The sequence below is a fragment of the Rhinopithecus roxellana genome, chromosome 8 (assembly GCF_007565055.1).
Source record: "Rhinopithecus roxellana isolate Shanxi Qingling chromosome 8, ASM756505v1, whole genome shotgun sequence".
NCBI classification, from domain to species: Eukaryota; Metazoa; Chordata; class Mammalia; order Primates; family Cercopithecidae; genus Rhinopithecus; species Rhinopithecus roxellana.
The window spans coordinates 17,559,722-17,577,692 of record NC_044556.1 but is presented as its reverse complement, the minus strand read 5'-3'; the positions used below and the strand labels follow the sequence as shown (position 1 = coordinate 17,577,692).

At 54.4% G+C, this 17,971-nt stretch overlaps 1 protein-coding gene across 1 annotated transcript in view; it reads right to left on the bottom strand.

Annotated features, from left to right (window-relative positions):
- Nucleotides 1–2,212: 2,212 nt before the first annotated feature.
- Nucleotides 2,213–17,971, bottom strand: part of MAST3 (microtubule associated serine/threonine kinase 3) — a 42,511-nt gene continuing 26,752 nt past the window's right edge. Inside the window, 12 exon segments of the mRNA XM_030935541.1 lie at nucleotides 2,213–2,748; nucleotides 4,643–4,824; nucleotides 5,234–5,370; nucleotides 6,381–6,503; nucleotides 7,018–7,244; nucleotides 7,540–7,767; nucleotides 8,225–8,469; nucleotides 9,906–10,039; nucleotides 13,584–13,693; nucleotides 15,338–15,460; nucleotides 16,886–16,987; nucleotides 17,725–17,890. Coding sequence (XP_030791401.1) covers nucleotides 2,213–2,748; nucleotides 4,643–4,824; nucleotides 5,234–5,370; nucleotides 6,381–6,503; nucleotides 7,018–7,244; nucleotides 7,540–7,767; nucleotides 8,225–8,469; nucleotides 9,906–10,039; nucleotides 13,584–13,693; nucleotides 15,338–15,460; nucleotides 16,886–16,987; nucleotides 17,725–17,890 — 2,313 coding nt within the window.

Sequence of the window (17,971 nt, the reverse complement as noted above, 5' to 3'; positions counted from 1 at the left end):
AAAAAACATAGCTCAGGGCCCAGATGTCTGGAGGAAGCTTTTAAGGGCAGAGCTATGATGGAGTACTCATAAGGAAAGGGTAGCAGGAGGCCACTACCAGTGATGGCATCAGGAAGAATCTCAACAGCAAACTCCTATGCAGCCCTCAAAACCCACTTGCAATGACTTTAAGCCATGGGTCTATTTCACTCCGCCCCCCCTCCCCACTCTTCCCTTCCTCCTTTCTCAGCCCCTCACAAATCCAGACGTTGGAGCTCATCTTTGTAAATACGGGCTTTTATTCACTGCCAGCTCCAGGATGGAAGGAGGGGGTGAGTCATGCACAGCCTTGGTCTACCCTCCAACACTAGGCAGTGCTGGGCAGGGGACTCAGAAAGGGATGCAGAGTGGGCTGTTGATGTCTGGAAAGCTCCCTCACCAGAGTGCCCAGTGGGTCACACAGCATCATGGGGGATGAGCTAGGGCTGGAGTTGGCTGTATCTGACACCAGACCCTCCATTCAAGCTCCCTTGATGACAATGCCCACAACAGGGTCTGGCTGATGCTCTGTTCTGCCACGACTCCTGCTGGGTGATCATGGGACAGGTTTCCGCCCCTCGCTGGGGTCTCAGCTGCTTTGTCTGTAAAACGGAGGTGATGACACCACCTCCAGCCTTCTCAAGGCTGGCTGAGGGAGAAGCCACGTAAAAGCGCTTGGCACACAGTAGGTGCTTAATAAACAGTCAATGGGATTAGTCTTGTAAACACAAGGAAACTGAGGCACAGAGTGGGAAAGCCATTTTCCCAGAGCCACACAGTGAAGCTGAAATTCAAACTCGAGCCTCAACTGGGTTTTCTTGCTTGAACTTCATCCCAGAGAGGCTCTGACATATGGAGGGAACCCCTAACAGGTGTTTCAGACACATCACGGCCAAGGGCTCACTCTGCTGGGGGCCTCAAACACACGGCATCTTGTCCAGGGTAGACTAGACAAAGTGAGGCCGAGGCAGAGCCTGAGGGGAGGGGACACCGAGTGTTTCCGGAAGTAGCTGAACATAATCCCGCAGGACTGGCATACTGGAGTGTGCCCTGAGACAGCTGAGCATTTCCGGAGGCTGCCTTGGCAGTGCCAGGTGAGGCCTATGCCTTCCTTTATCAGTGACCACCTTGGGAGCAGATGACCCCTCTGCCCAGATCCGGTGAACACCTATTCATCCATCAAAGCCCCAGCTCCCACATCCCTTCTCCAGGCTGAAGCCAGGGGGATTGGAGGCAGACTCTATATATATAGAGTAGGCACTGCCTGGGGATGGCAGCTATGACGGTGGGAAGTGGCCTTCAGAATCCAGTCCATCGTTGGGATTACACTGTTTTGTGGGTGAGGGGAATCGTTTACGGACACTCCAGGTTGTATCCAAACTGGGCCAGTACAGGTGACTTCAACTCAATCCCCTCAAATGGGTGGGTATGGGGAAGGGAATGAGACCAGGTAACATAAAACACTTAAAAAGTACAGAAAAACTAGAAAACACAAACACAGACGACTTGTCCAAAGTGCTTCCTTCTCAGCCCAGAGGGCAGGGCCTGCAAACAGGGTCCCAGGTGCCTGGGGCAAGACCTGGCAGCCGTCTGCAGGGGGCGGCTCAGTCCGGCTATCGCTTATAAAAAGTAATAAATTAGGCTGGGCCCAGTGGCTCATGCCTGTAATCCCAGCACTTTGGGAGGCCGAGATGGGCAAATCATGAGGTCAGGAGTTCGAGACCAGCCTGACCAACATGGTGAAACCCTGTCTGTACTACAAATACAAAAAATTAGCTGGGCATAGTGGTGGGCGTCTGTAATCCCAGCTATTTGGAGGCTGAGGCAGGGGAATCGCTTGAACCCGGGAGGCGGAGGTTGCAGTGTGCTGAGATCATGCCACTGCACTCCAGCCCAGGCAACAGAGTGAGATTCCATCTCAAAAAAAAAAAAAAAAAAGTAATAAATTAGTTGCAGGGATTTGCTGCTATTTACAAAGCTACCCTTATCCCCCATTCCTGCCCCATCCAGCCCCCTGATTGACACCAGAACACAAGGGAAGTGATGTCTCCACCTTCCAGCAAGGACCAAGATGGCTTCTTGCCTTCTGGGTGTCAGGCTGGTGGCTCAGTCCCCATCCAGGCGTGACTTTACAGAAAAACATTGCACAAGGAAACGTGTGACTTTGAGGCCAGGGAGAGATGTGGCAGGGGGATCAGTCTCTCCCGGTGGGCCCAAGAGCTACTGGCACGGCTTCCTCGCCCTCCACGGCAATCTGTGGCACTGAGGCGGGCAGCCCAGTGGCCTCCTCCTGCGGCTCATCGAAGCTAACCTCCTGCACGGCCTCCTGCTTCTTGAAGGAGTCTCGGCGCTCGGACAGGTGCAGCCGCCGCATGACCACGAGCTCAGCTTCTGGCCCACGACTGCGCCGCCCCGCCTCCCCATCCAGCCGCTCCCCTGTGCCCAGCTTGTCAGCTGACTGGCCTCGGCGCAGCCGCGGGGATCGGGCAGGTGCGGGTGGGTGCCCGGGCAGGGGTGAGGGCGAGCGGGGTGGGGGCGCAGAGATGGGCGGGCAGGCCAGCGGGGAGGGCGGGATGCTGCTGGTGGACTTGCGACGGCCAGTCTTGGGGCGGGGTGGCCCAAGCTTGGCAGCCAGGCCATGCAGGGAGCTGGGGCGGGTGTGGCCAGCAGCAGCTGGGGAGGCGGGGCTGCTGGAGCTCGGGGATGCGCTGGGTGGGGATGCAGTGGTATCTGTGGGTGATAAGTATAGGTCAGGGCTGCTGGCCTCAATGTCCCTAGTCCGGAAGTGGAGCTGTGGGACTGATGAAAACTGCTAAAGCCCACATCCTTCCATGTGGCCACCCATCACGCCTGGTTGTTTTTGTTTTTGAGACAGGGTCTTGCTCTGTTGCCCAGGCTGTAGTGCACTGGCTCAATCATAGCCTCAGCCTCCTGGGCTGAAGCGATCCTCACAACTCAGCCTCCTGCGTAGCTGGGACAACAGGTGCACACCACCATGGCTGGCTAATTTTTTTTTTTTTTTTAATAGAGTCTCGCTCTGTAACCCAGGCTAGAGTGCAGTGGTGTGATCTTGGCTCACTGCAATCTTCACCTCCCAGATTCAAGTGATTCTCATCCCTCGGCCCCCTGAGTAACTGGGACTACAGGTATGTGCCACCATGCCTGGCTAATTTTTGTATTTTTAGTAGAGTTGGGGTTTCACCATGTTGGCCAGGCTGGTCTCAAACTCCTGACCTCAAGTGATCCGCCTGCTTTGGCCTCCCAAAGTGCTGGGATTACAGGCATGAGCCATCATGGCTGGTTCATGCCAGACTTTTCTGCCTCCTGCTCAGGGTTGTTTCCTTGGCCTAGCTCTGGTGAACTACTTACCCATCAAAGCCCCAGCTCCTACTCCCCCTCCTCCAGAAAGCCTTCTCTGTATCCCTTCTGGTTTTTTTTTCCCTTTTGTTTGAGATGGGGTCTCACTCTGTTGCCCAGGCTGGAGTGCAGTGGTGCAATCATGGCTCACTGCAGCCTTGACCTCCTGTGCTCAAGTGATCCTCCCATCTCAGCCTCCAGAGTAGCTGGGACCACAGGTGTGCACCACCACACCCACCTATTTTTTTTTTTTTTTTTCCTGAGAGAGAGTCTCGCTCTGTTCCCCAGGCTGGAGTGCAGTGGCCGGATCTCAGCTCACTGCAAGCTCCGCCTCCTGGGTTTATGCCATTCTCCTGCCTCAGCCTCCCGAGTAGCTGGGACTACAGGTGCCCGCCACCTTGCCCGGCTAGTTTTTTGTATTTTTTTAGTAGAGACGGGGTTTCACCGTGTTAGCCGGGATGGTCTCGATCTCCTGACCTTGTGATCTGCCTGTCTCGGCCTCCCAAAGTGCTGGGATAACAGGCTTGAGCCACCGCGCCCAGCCTTTTTTTTTTTTGAGACGGAGTTTTGCTCTTGTTGCCCAGGCTGGAGTGCAATGGTGCGATCTCAGCTTGCTGCAACCTCTGCCTCCCGGGTTCAAGTGATTCTCCTGCCTCAGCCTCCCTAGTCACTGGGATTACAGGCATGTGCCACCACGCCCAGCTAATTTTGTATTTTTAGTAGAGACAGGGTTTCTCCATGTTGGCCAGGCTGGTCTCGAACTCCCGACCTCAGGTGATCCACCTGCCTCGGCCTCCCAAAGTGCTGGGATTACAGATGTGAGCTACCGCGCCCAGCCTCACACCCACCTAATTTTTTAGTGTTTTATACAGATGGTGTCTCCCTGTGTTGCCCAGGCTGGTCTCAAACTCCTGAGCTCAGTGATCCTCCTGCCTTGGGCTCCCAAAGTGTTGGGATTACAGGCGTGAGCCTCCGCGCCCAGCCTCTTCTCAGTTTTCCCACCCTCCTGTCTAGTCCCATTTGTCCATGATGTTTCCTCTGCTGGGCACATCCTTCCCTGGCACCTGCACTCATCTCTGAGTACTTCCAGGTTCCCTTCTAGACACCAGGATCCTGGAAGATGTTCCTTCCGGTCACATCTTTCTCTACATCGTGTCATTCCATCCCCCATTCCATCCTCCAAACCCCTTCCTCCCTCCTGGGGCCCACCAGCCCTTGCCCCCAGGGTAGCTGGGGCGGCAGGGGGTGGGTGGGGGGGTGTACCCACCTGCTGGGACATCAGGGGCTGGGCTTCGGCAGGGAGTGGTGGGGCTGGGGGAGAGGCTGTGGGTGGGCGAGCCAGGGAGGCTCTCGCTGGATGACAGTGAGTGGTGGAGTCCGGAGGAGAAGCTGCGGCTGGTGTGAAGCACGGAGGTCTGCTTGGAGATCTTCTTGAAGAGCGACTTCCGCCTGGGGTAAGAAAATTGGAGGCTTCAGAACCCCTGCTCCTGGCCAGGCATGGTGGCTCACACCTGTAATCCTAGCACTTTCAGAGGTCGAGACAGATGGATCATTTAAGGTCAGCAGTTCCAGGCCAGCTTGGCCAACATGGTGAAACCTTGTCTCTACTGAAAATATAAAAATTAGCTGGGCGTGGTGGTGCACGTCCGAGCTACTCAGGGGACTGAGGCAGGAGAGTCGCTTGAACCCCCGAGAGGTGGAGGTTGCAGTGAGCCAAGATCACACCACTGGACTCCAGCCTGGGCAACAGAGCAAGACTCCATCTCAAAAAAAAAAAAAAAAAAAAGAAAAGAAAAAAAGAACCCCTGTCCCCAGGGCCTGCCCCATGTACCGCTCCCTGGTGGCCACTGCCGCGCACCGGTCCTGGGTCTCCCGCCGACGGCTCCGCTTGCTCCTGCGCGCCATGCGGCCCTTGGCCACATTCTTCCGGGCGGGGCCCACCTTGATGGAGGTGTTCTCCAGGGCCGTGGTCCGCAGGGATATCTTGTTGCCGCTCTGTGGGAGGGATGGTGAAGGGTTGCCTCTGTGCCTCTCACAGGGCCCAGCACTTGCCAGGCAGCTGCTATGTCCCCTTCACTCTGGGCACCAGACAGGACCCACCACCCTAACATCCATTCATCCAGCCAACCAGTGACCTACCCATTATATCCGGTCAGACAATGACCCAGGGAGCACCACCCCTCCTGCCAAGATCCTTCCCTCTGCAGTCAACGCCCATGGAAGCCTGCCCTCTTCACTCTCCACCCTCCCGGGGTCTGTCACCCACCTATCTGGTATCCACCTATTAACCACCCCAACATCTCTCCATCCCCCAATCACTCACCTAATGTCCCATGAGTTATTAGGCCAAAGACACCTGCCCACTGTCCGTCTATCCAATGAACCACCCATGCAGCTGCCCACATGAGAGCCCTCTTTTTTTTTTTAGAACCAGGGTCTCACTGTCTCCCAGACTAGAGTGCAGTGTGGCACGATCACGGCTCACTATGGCCTCGACTTCCTGGGCCCAAGCGATGCTCCCACCTCAGGCTCCCAAGTGTCTGGGACTACAGGCATATGCCACCATGCCCAGCTCATTTTATTTTTTAATTTTTTGCAGAGATGGGGTCTCGCTCTGTTGCCCAGGCTGGTCTCAAAGTCCTGAGCTCAAGCGATCCTCCCACCTCAGCCTCCCAAAGTGCTGGGATTACAGGCGTGTGCCACCACGCCCAGCCCTTCCTCCTGTCTTGAGCCCATCTCCTACCTCCAGGCCTCAGGCCAGAGGGAGGAACAGCTGTGAGGGTACCCAGGGAGAAGGGAGGGCTTCTTGGAGGAGGAGCTCTGAGGGGTGATGTTGGGGGCTGAAGAAGGACATGTATTCTGGGCAGAAGGAAGCGGGTGTGCCAGGTCTGGAGTTGACATTGAATGTAGGGTTGTGTGTCTGGGTGGGGAGAACCACAGGGAACCAGGAACTGTGGCCAAGGGGTGCCGGGGAGCCCTGAGGGTGGGCAGTGGGGGCGCCGCACCTTCAGCAGCAGCTCCACGACGTCCATGTGCACCAGCCCCAGCACTGACTCCCCGTTGATGTGGGTGATGAGGTCCCCGGCCCGCAGGCCAGCCTCCTGGGCGGGGCTTCCATCCTCCACACTCTGGGGGCAGACAGGGGAACAGTGGGGTTAATGGCCTGGGCCCCACATCTGGAGACCCCAGCCCAGGCTGGGTCTGCTGTGGGACCCCAGCAAGCTGCTGCCTCTTGTGTTGCCTCAGTTTCCCTGATCCTGGGGAATTCCTACTCACCCATCAAAGCCCCAGCTCCTATGCCCCCTCCTCCAGAAAGCCTTCTCTGTCTATTCAGGGAGCAACCGATAAGGAGGGCATGCCCCGACGCCCCTGGGCTGGGGGAGGGAGGATAACATGCCCAGTGCGTCCCCATATGGAGCTGGGAGGTTAACGTCACTTGGGATCTGTGAGCCTCCATCCATCCATCCCTGTCTCTCTCATCCGACCTCCTCCCTACCAACTGACAGGGACCAAGATGAACTCGGTGGCACCAGCTCTGTCTCCCTAATCCTGCCAGGGTCCAAAATGCAGCTCTGAGAAGGGACGTGACCGGGCAGAGTCAAACTAGAACCCGGGTCCCTGCCATTCCCACTCGGCACTCACCCAGACGACGTGGTGCACAGTGTAGACGTCGCTGTCACCCATGTAGACGCGGATTGCCCGCAGGCTGAAGCCGTACTTCTTGCCGGAGCTGTGGATGACGATGGGGGGCCGCAGGTTGCCACACACGGGGGACGGGTCTCGGCTCGGCGAGGAGTCACGGGACGACGGGTTCGAGGACAGAGAGCGCGGGGACAGGGGGCTCATGAGGGGGCCGCCGCTGCCATCATCTGCAGGGGTTAGGGAGGGCCACCATTTTCCCTCGCAGGTCTCCCCTGGGACCCCCCTTTCCCACCCTGGCCACTTTGCTGTTACTTCAATTTCCCAAGCATGGCCGCCCCATCAGGCCTTTGCACGTGCAGTGCTCTCTACTGGGAACACCGTCCCCCCAGCTCTCCCTGTGTCCTGCTCCTCCTCCCCTCTCCTGGGGCTCATCCCCAGCCTCCCCAACTCAGGATGGGCTCCCACTCTGTAGGTTAAAATGGGTACGGACAGACAAAGGTGAGCGCGGGCCTTGGGCATTACCTGCCGTGATGATGAGGGACAGGGCAGAGACAGAGGCCGACTTGGGCACACGGCCTCCACCGCCGCCACCACTGCCACCGCTGGAGGAGGCTCTGGACTTCTCAGGGGCTGGGTCTCTTGGGCCCCCAAGGCGGCGGCCCCGGCCGGCATCCAGAGGCCTCGGTGTGGAGTGTCGGGCGCCGATGCTATTGCTCCGTAGGCGGGCGTGGCTGAGGGCAGCTGTGTCGGCTAGAGGGTCAGCAGGGTCAGCCGGGAGCCCCTCAAACTCACCACGTGGTCCTAAAGAGACCTTAAGGCCCTTCCTCCCTGGTTGCTATCTACACAGTCCAGCCTCCTGGCCTTTGCTCCTGCAGTTCCCGCGTCCCACACACCATTCCCAAATTATTCTCTATGCAAAAGTCTTCAAGTCCCCTCTTCCAGGAAGCCTTCTTCCACACCCATTTAGACCCTTAGTTCCCCCATCTTGGGAGCTAGGGGTCCCATCCTGACTCTATGAAGCTGGGGGCATTACCCTAGACTGGGGTTCCTTGGAGGCTGGAGGTCTCTTTGGGACCCTGGCTTCTCCTCTCTTAAAGCCTTTGTTGGCTCTGGAGAACTCCTACTCATCCTTGAAAACCCATCTCAAATAGCCCCTCCTCTGGGAAACTTCCATGACATCATCCCTCTTACTCAGGGTCCCACTTACCAGAAAGGCTCGAGGGCTTGGGCATCACTGGGGTGGCTGCTGGGGGTGGGTCAGGCTCCCCTAGAATGAAGACAGGCCTCTTGGGGCCTGCAGGGGCTGGGCCTGCCGCCTCATCCTCTGATGAGAAGGCAAACTTGGGCATTGTGTCCAGGCTGATGGTATTCAGGAGAGATGGGCTGGGACCTCGCTCGGGCTGGGACGAAGATGACTGACAGGAGGATCCAGAGGATGTCCAGGACCTCAGCCTGCAGGAAGGAAGAGCCTGGGTCACCCCTGCCAGGCACCTGCACCTTGTATACTCAGCCACCTTTCATGGCCACATCTTAACTCTCAGTCTGCAGTGAGGGGCAGTTTGCACAGACAAGACGAGTTCCCTCTGTCTGCACTGTCCTCTCTGTTCACCTGGAGACTTCTTATTCACCTTTTTTTTTTTTTTTTTTTAAAGACAGGGTCTTGCTCTGTCACCCAGGCTGAAGTGCAGTGGTGCAATCTCAGCTCATTACAACCACTGCCTCCAGGGCTCAAGAGATTCTCCTGCCTCAGCCTCCCAAGTAGCTGGGATTACAGGTGCCTGCCACCACACTGGGCTAATTTTTGTATTTTTAGTAGAGACAGGGTTACATCATATTGGCCAGACTGGTCTTGAATTCCTGAGCTCAAGTGACCCGCCTGCCTTGGGCTCCTAAAGTGCTGGGATTACAGGTATGAGCCACTGTACCTGGCCTCCTATTCAACTTTTAAAACCCAGCTTCCAGGCTGGGTGCAGTGGCTGACACCTGTAATTCCAGCACTTTGGGAGGCTGAGACAGGAGGATTGTTTGAGGCCAGGAGTTTCAGACAGGCCGGGCAACATAAGGAGATTTTATCTCTATAATTTTTTTTTTTTTGAGACAGAGTCTCACTCTGTTGCCCAGGCTGGAGTGCAGTGGCATGATCTTGGCTCACTGTAACCTCCGTCTCCCAGGTTCAAGCAATTCTCGTGCCTCAGCCTCCCAAGTAGCTGGGATTACAGGCGTGTACCACTAAGCCCAGCTAATTTTTTTGTATTTTTAGTAGAGACGGGGTTTCACCATGTTGACCAGATTGGTCTTGAACTCCTGACCTCAGGTGATCCACCCACCTCGGCCTCCCAAAGTGTTGGGATTACAGGAGTGAGCCACTGCACCTGGCATACAAAAAATTGTTTAAAAAATTAGCCGGGTGCCATGGTGCACACCTGTAGTCCCAGTTACTTGAGAGGATCTCTTGAGCCCAGGAGTTTGAGGCTGCAGTGAGCTATGATCATGCCACTGCATTCCAGTGTGGGAGACAGAGTGAGAACCAGTCTCTCAAAAAAAGAAAAAAACAAGTCCAGCTTCCAACACCCATCCTCTGGCAGACATTGACTATTTCTGTTGGGTCTGAGCTTTGAAGGATGAACAGGAGTTACTAAGCAAAGGGCATTCTGGACAGAAGGAAAAGTGTGCCTATCAGCATGATGGTGCACAGCTGTTTTATGTTTGCGTGGTGAGGAACACAGAGTCAAAGGGAGCAAGGTTGTCAGGGACCTGATATGTTGGTCAATATGTTTGACCCTTTTCTACTTGGCCACTAGGAAGCTCCCTTTGCATCAGATTTTTGTGTCTCTACCTCCCAGCAGGCTTGGAAGCTGGATCTGCCTACACTTCCCCAGGCCACCTACCGGATGTCAGCACTCAGCCGGCGGCCATAGTCCACCTCGCTGCGCTCCCACCCCTCCTCCCGGTCTTCACTGAAGCTCCTTTCAGCGAAGGTAGGAGTAGGCTGGACAGCCAGGAACTCAGAGCTGCTGTAGACCTGGGAGGCAAGACAAAAGAATGTTAAGCCAGGTGCAGTGGCTCATGCCTATAATCCCAGCACTTTCAGAGGCCCAGCCGGGAGGATCACTTGAGCCCAGGAGTTTGAGACCAGCCTGGGCAACACAGCAAAACCCTGTCTCAAAAAAAGAAAAAAGAAAAAAAGAAAGAAACCCAAACAGAAAAACCAGTAAAAACAAAGGTGGCAAGAAAGCTGGTTTAGACTGGGTGTGGTGGCTCATGCCTGTAATCCTAGCACTTTGGGAGGCTGAGGTGGGTGGATCACTTGAGGTCAGGCGTTCAAGACCAGCCTGGCCAACATGGTGAAAACCCGTCTGTTCTAAAAATAAAAAAATTAGCTGGGTGTGGTGGCGCATGCCTGTAGTCCCAGCCTCTTGGGAGGGTGAGGCAGGAGAATGGCTTGAACCTGGAAGGCAGAGATTGCAGTGAGCCGAGATCGTGCCACTGCACTCCAGCCTGGGAGATAGAACGAGACTCTGTTTAAAAAAAAAAAAAAAGAAAGAAAGCTGGCTTAGTTGAGTGATTCCTATGTGCCAGGTGCTTCAGTATGAGTCACTTCCCTAAATCCTCACTCCCCACATCCCTAAAAGAGCACAGACTTTAGCCCATTGTACAGATGGAAAAACTGAGGCTCAGGGGCCAGGCTACCAAGCTGCGTTTTTGCTGCTGACTAGAAAGTCCTGCCTGGGGCCCAGGCCTAAAGCAGAGTGGAGCGTTTTTTGATCAAATCATAAACAAAGTAGGGAATGTGAGTTAAGCTCATGAGGTTATAAAATAACACCCAGGGCCAGGCTCAGTGGTTCATGCCTTTAATCCCAGGGCTTGGGGAGGCTGAGGTGGGCAGTTGCTTGAGGACAGGAGTTTGAGACCAGCCTGGCCAACATGGTGAAACCCCGTTGCTACTAAAAATACAAAAATTAGCCGGGTGTGGTGGCGTGCACCTGTATTCCCAGCTACTTGGGAGGCTGAGGCAGGAGAATTGCTTGAACCCAGAAGGTGGAGGTTGCAGTGAGCTGAGATTGCACCATTGCACTCCAGCCTGGGCAAGACAGAAAGACTTCATCTCAATAAATAAATAAATAAGTAAATAAAATAAAATAACACCCAGCATGGCACCTGTTTTCACAAAGTGGAATAGACCCAAACGTGCATCAAAGGATGGGTGGATAAAAAAAAAAAAAACAATGTGTTCCAACCATATGATGGAATATTACACAGCCATAAAAAGGAAGCAAGCACTGGTTCACACTGCAGCAGGGATGAGCCTTGAGTACATGATGCTGAGTAAGAGAAGCCAGACACAAAAGGCTACATAGTATGAGATCCCATTGATACGAAATGCCCAGAACAGGCAAATCCATAAAGACGGAAGCTGAAGAAGGATGAATGCGGAGTGGTTGCTAATGGCTACAAATTAATTTTTTTTTTTTTTTTTTTTTGAGACGGAGTCTTGCTCTGTCACCCAGGCTGGAGTGCAGTGGCCGGATCTCAGCTCACTGCAAGCTCCGCCTCCCAGGTTTACACCATTCTCCTGCCTCAGCCTCCCTAGTAGCTGGGACTACAGGCGCCCGCCACCTCGCCCGGCTAGTTTTTTGTGTTTTTTAGTAGAGACAGGGTTTCACCGTGTTAGCCAGGATGGTCTCAATCTCCTGACCTCGTGATCCGCCCGCCTCGGCCTCCCAAAGTGCTGGGATTACAGGCTTGAGCCACCACGCCCAGCGGCTACAAATTATTTTTTTGGGGGAATCAAATATTTGAGAGCTAGATAGAGGTGATGGTTGCACAACATTGTGAACGTGCTGAATGCCACGAAATTGTACACTTTATTTTACTTTATTATTTTTTGAGACATAGTCTCACTCTGTCGCCCAGGCTGGAGTGCAGCAGTGTGATCTCAGCTTACTGCAGCCTCCACCTCCAGGCTTCAGGCAATTCTCTTCCCTCAGCCTCCCGAGTAGCTAGGGTTACAGGCACCCACCACCACGCCTGGCTACTTTTTGTGTTTTTAGCCGAGACAGGGCTTCGCCATGTTAGTCAGGCTGCTCTCGAACTCCTGACCTCAAGTGATCCACCCACCTCCGAAATTGTACGCTTTAAAATAGCTAAAACAAAAGCATAAAAAAAGGAAAAGAAAAAAAAAAAAAAAGCCGGGCACAGTGGCTCACGCCTGTAATCCCAGCACTTTGGGAGGCCGAGGTGGGCGGATCACAAGGTCAGGAGATCGAGACCATCCTGACTAACACAGTGAAACCCCGTCTCTACTAAAAATACAAAAAAATTAGGCAGGCCTGGTGGCGGGTGCCTGTAGTCCCAGCTACTCAGGAGGCTGAGGCAGGAGAATGGGGTGAACCCGGGAGGCGGAGCTTGCAGTGAGGCGAGATCGCGCCACTGCACTCCAGCCTGGGCGACAGAGCGAGACTCCGTCTCAGAAAAAAAAAAAAAAAAAAAAAGGAAAGAAAAAAATGAAACAAAATGGCTAAAATGGTATATTTTGTTATATATATTTTACCACACTAAAAAAAAGATTAAAAAAAACAAGATCGGGTGTGATGGGTCATGCCTGTAATCCCAGTGCTTTAGGAGGCCAAGGTGGGCAGATCATGAGGTCAAGAGTTTGAGACCAGCCTGGCCAACATGGTGAAACCCCATCTCTACTAAAAATACAAAAAATTTACCAGGTGCGGTGGCTCATGCCTGTAATCCCAGCACTTCGGGAGGCTGAGGCAGGCCGGTCATGAGGTCAGGCATTCAAGACCAGCCTGGCCAACATGGTGAAACCCTGTCTGTACTAAAAATACGAAAAATTAGCCAGGCGTGGTGGCAGGTGCCTGTAATCCCAGCTACTCGGGAGGCTGAGGCAGGAGAATCGCTTGAACCCAGGAGGCAGAGGTTGCAGTGAGCCGAGACTGCGCCATTGCACTCCAGCCTGGGCAACACAGCGAGACTCCGTCTGAAACGAAACAAAACAATACAAAAAAGCAATACAATTCCTAGCACTTTGGGAGGCCGAGGTGGGAGTAACACTTAAGCCCAGGAGTTTGAGACCAGCCTGGGCAGCATAGTGAGACCCCATCTCTGCAGAACAAAACAAAGCAAAACCAAAAAAACAGATATGAAAGCAAACAGACGGCCGGGCGCGGTGGCTCAAGCCTGTAATCCCAGCACTTTGGGAGGCCGAGACGGGCGGATCACGAGGTCAGGAGATCGAGACCATGCTGGCTAACACGGTGAAACCCCGTCTCTACTAAAAAATACAAAAAAAAAAAAAAAAAAAAACTAGCCAGGCGAGGTGGTGGGCGCCTGTAGTCCCAGCTACTCGGAGGCTGAGGCAGGAGAATGGCATAAACCCGGGAGGCGGAGCTTGCAGTGAGCTGAGAACCGGCCACTGCACTCCAGCCCGGGCGACAGAGCGAGACTCCATCTCAAAAAAAAAAAAAAAAAAAAAAAAAAAAAAAAAAAAAGAAAGCAAACAGACATCATGCAATGTTTCCTGAGCAGTGGCTCCCTCCAGGGCCCAGGCCCACCTTGCTGAACCGGTGGGAGCAGGAGGAGAACTGGGGGATCTCTGTGGATGATTCTTCATCATTGGTTTCGTCGTCCTCGGAGCCCAGGTGGCGGTAACGTTCCGAACGTGCTGTGGGAGGGAGAGGCACGTGCAGCATGCCTGATGCCCAGAGATGATCTCGAGGGCAGTGTGGCGATGTAGGGAGGGCATCTCAGGATAGGGTCACTGCCAGGGCAAAGGCTCTGAGGTAGGACAGTGCCTGGTGTGTTTAAGGACCACAGGAGGCTTGGGGGGCAGAGCAGATATCTGGGGATTAACACCAGCTGTGTCCCTAAAAAGTTGTGGGGCTGGGCGCGGTGGCTTACGACTGTAATCCCAGCACTTTGGGAGGCCAGGGCGGGTGGATCACTTGAGGTCAGGAGTTTGAGACCAGCCTGGCCAACATGGTGAAACCCCAACTCTACTAAAAATACAAATATTAGCTGGGCGGTAGTGGTACGCGCCTGTAAACCCAGCTACTTGGGAGGCTGAGGCAGGAGAATCGCTTGAGCCTGGGAGGCAGAGGTTGTGGTGAGTCGAAATCGCACCATTGCACTCCAGCCTGGGTGACAGAGCGAGACTCCGTCTCAAAAAATAAATAATTAAAAAGTTGTGGGACCAATTAGCCAAGTGTGGTGGCAGGCACCTGTAATCCCAGCTACTCGGGAGGCTGAGGCAGATAATTGCTTGAACCCGGGAGGGAGACGTTTCAGTGAGCTGAGATCGCACCACTGTGCTCCAGCCTGGGTGACAGAGCGAGACTCTGTCTCAAAAAAAAAAAAAAAAAAGCTGTGGGACCAGGGGTGGGAATTCCTATTTCTGAGCTTCAGTGATTCCTTCAGATGGGTCACACAGAATTAAGTAAAATTGTGCATCTCTTTTTTTTTTGCTTTTTTGAGGCAGAGTTTTGCTCTTGTTGTCCAGGCTGGAGTGCAATGGCACCATCTCAGCTCACTGCAACCTCCACTGCCCGGGTTCAAGCAATTCTCATGCCTTAGCCTCCCAAATAGCTGGGATTACAGGCGCCCGCCACCATGCCTGCCTAATTTTTTGCATTTTTAGTAGAGATGGAGTTTCTCCATGTTGGTCAGGCTGGTCTTGAACTCCTGACCTCAGGTGATCTGCCCACCTTGACCTCCCAAAGTGCTAGGATTAAAGGCTTGAGCCACCACACCTGGCCAAAATTGTGCATCTCAAACATAAAGGATGTTCCTCATTTTATAGAAGAGGAAACAGAAGCTCAGAGAAGACCTTTGACATGAAGCAAGTTCTGAAGGAGGTGCTGGACACTGAAGGGCAGGACCACCAAGTGGGGAGAGACAGTCATTCCTCAGAGCTCACCTACAGTGCCCCTGCAGGGACGCCTCCACTAAAGCTGCACTAGGCGCCCTACCCTCCTGGGTAACAGATGGGGCCCCATGCCTGGTCAGGGACGGACACCCAGGAGGCCCAATTTGCTGGGGAACCCCAGACAAGGGTCTGCCACACTTGGTGCCTTGGTTTCTTCTTCTGAAGCCTGAGGGATGCCGTGGCCTCCTGAGCTCAGACGCACAAGAAATCCACCCAGGGGGCGGCCGACACACGCCCTAGATTCTTGGAAGGCTCAGGAAGTCGGAAGCTCCAGGCCTAGGGTGAGGTGCCAAGCTCGGGTGGAACGCCTGGCACACAGCCCTCTGCACCCAGGGATTGAGGGATGGCAGAGCCCCCCACCCCCGCCGGGGGACCCCTCCTTACTGTCAAAGTAGCTGGTATCGTCCTCGGCTTCGAGCTGGGGCACGAACTCGGCTTTGTGTCGGAGAAGCCCTGCCCAGTCCAGGGCCAGGAAAAAGGGGTGCTGCTTCACTTCATGGGTGCCACCTGCAGATATGCCCAGCTGAGCCCTGCGGGTCCTCACCTCACCTGCCACAGGATGCCCACCACCCCCCACTGCCGATGCTGGACACAGGGTGGGGACAACACAGAACCAGAAAAATGGGCTGGGCACAGTGGCTCACGCCTATAATCCCAGCACTTTGGGAGGCCAAGAAGGGAGGATCACCTGAGGTCAGGAGTTCAAGACCAGCCTGGCCAACATGGCAAAACCCCATCTCTACTAAAAATACAAAAATTAGCCGGGTGTGGTGGAGGGTGACTGTATTCCCAGCTACTCGGGAGGCTGAGGCAAGAGAATCGCTTCAACCTGGGAGGTGGAGATTGCAGCAATGAGCCAAGATAGCACCACTGCACTCCAACCTGGGCAACAAAGCGAGACTCCATCTCAAAAAATAACAACAACAACAGAAAAAAACAAAGAAAAGAAAAGACAAAAAAGAACCAGAAAAATGGGAACAAAAATCCGCTGTCATTTAGGAGCCTGGAGAGGGACCAAGTTGGAATTCAGACTCAGGCCAGCAGCCAAGCATGGTGGCTCATGCCTGTGATGCCAGTACTTTGGGAGGCTGAGGCGGGCAGATCACTTGAGGTCAGGAGTTTGAGATCAGCCCGGGAAACATGGTGAAATCTCGTCTCTACCAAAAGTACAAAAATTAGCCGGGCATGATGGCACATGCCTATGGTTCCAGCTACTCGGGAGGCTGAGGTAGGAGGATCACTTGAGCCTGGGAGGCGGAGGTTGCAGTGAGCCAAGATTGTGCAACTCCACTCCAGCCTGGGTGACAGAGTGAGATCTAATCTCAGAAAAATAAAAAAATAAAAAAGCACCCAGGCTGCCCAGGTTCCAAAGATTCTGCACTTCTCTCTGCCCCCATCTGGAACCACACCACCTAGAGAAAGCCCAGAGCCTTACGAGGGCCTCCTTCCTGGGCTTCTCCCGCTTGTTTCTGCTCCACGGAGCAGGTGATGATCCCCAACCTTGGACTCAACCATCTCCCATAGCGAAGCTTCAGTCGCGAACAGGAGCCACAGTGGCCACGTGATGGGTGGCTGCATGAGTCTCAAAAGGTCCCTTAATGATTAACCAGGTGGCTGGGAAAACTGGGACAGTGGGATCTTCCGGGTTGGGCCTTTGACACAGGTCCTGATGACTTCACGGCCTCACATACTTATTCAGGCTCAGTGCTCCTTGTGGGCACCAGACTCAGCTACTTTCTATTCTTTCCAAGGTCTTTTGATAGTTCCTGGAGACCTCCTGTGCACCCTTCAAAACCCCAGCTGCAAACCCCCTCCTCCATGCAGCTTCCCAAGTAGAACTCTCGTCTATCCCAGGCACTATCCCTCCCCCTGTTTCCTGGGTCACAGGGCCTGAAGGAGCCACCCACCTGGGTTCTCCCCCACACTACATACCAGTGCCCAGACGGTCCAGTGGGCTCTGCCGGAGCAACCTGGTGATGAGGTCCTGGGCGTCCGCTGGAAGGGCCTCATCTCCCTCTGGCCACATGATCTCATCTAAAATTAGGGAGGGAGGGAGAAGGCAGGGGTACCCCTTTCTAGTACCATCCACCATTTCCCCTCACTTCACTGTACTCCAAGCCACTGGCCTCCTCTGCCCCTTCAACATGCCAGGCTCGGTACCCACTGACAGCCTTTGCCATGGCTGTGCCCTGTGCTCAGAGCCACCTTTCCCTTTTCTGTCTCTATGGCTTCCTCTCATTCTCAGGTTCTTGCAGGTCTCTGCTCACATGTCACTTCTTTTTTTTTTTTTTTTTTTGAGATGGAGTCTTGCTCTGTCGCCCAGGCTGGAGTGCAGTGGCACAATCTCAGCTCACTGCAACCTCCACCTCCTGGGTTCATGTGATTCTCTTGCCTCAGCCTCCCGAGTAGCTGGGATTACAGGTGCCCGCCACCACGCTCGGCTAATTTTTGTATTTTTAGTAGAGATGGGGTTTCATGTTGTCCAGGTCTTGAACTCCTGTCCTTATATGATCCTCCCGCCTCAGCCTCCCAAAGTGCTGGAATTACAGGTGTGAGCCACCATGCCCAGCCTCACATGTCATTTCAGTGAAGACTCCATGACCCCATAATTAATCCAGCCATCCGTCTCACTCAGCATCCTGCCGCCTCCCCACCTGGCATCCAACTCCCTCCCATCTTCCTGCTTCTGTCCCTGACATGCAGGTGGAGGACCACTGCCCAGAGCTCTGGTGGGGCTGCAGCTCAAACCCAGGCCCGTGGAGGAAACGCACCGCTGACCACCTGACCGAAGAGTTCCTCGGGGGTGTCTCCAAAGAAAGGCACGCAGCCCACCAGAAACTCATAGAGGACGACGCCCATGGCCCACCAGTCCACTGGCTTCCCATAGCCCTGGCGGAAGATCACCTCGGGGGCTATGTACTCCGGTGTTCCACACACCTAGGCCAGGCAGAATGGGGAAACTGAGACCAGCCCCCAGCCCAAGAGAGAGGAGGCGGCGTCCCAGGGCTTCCCACCCAC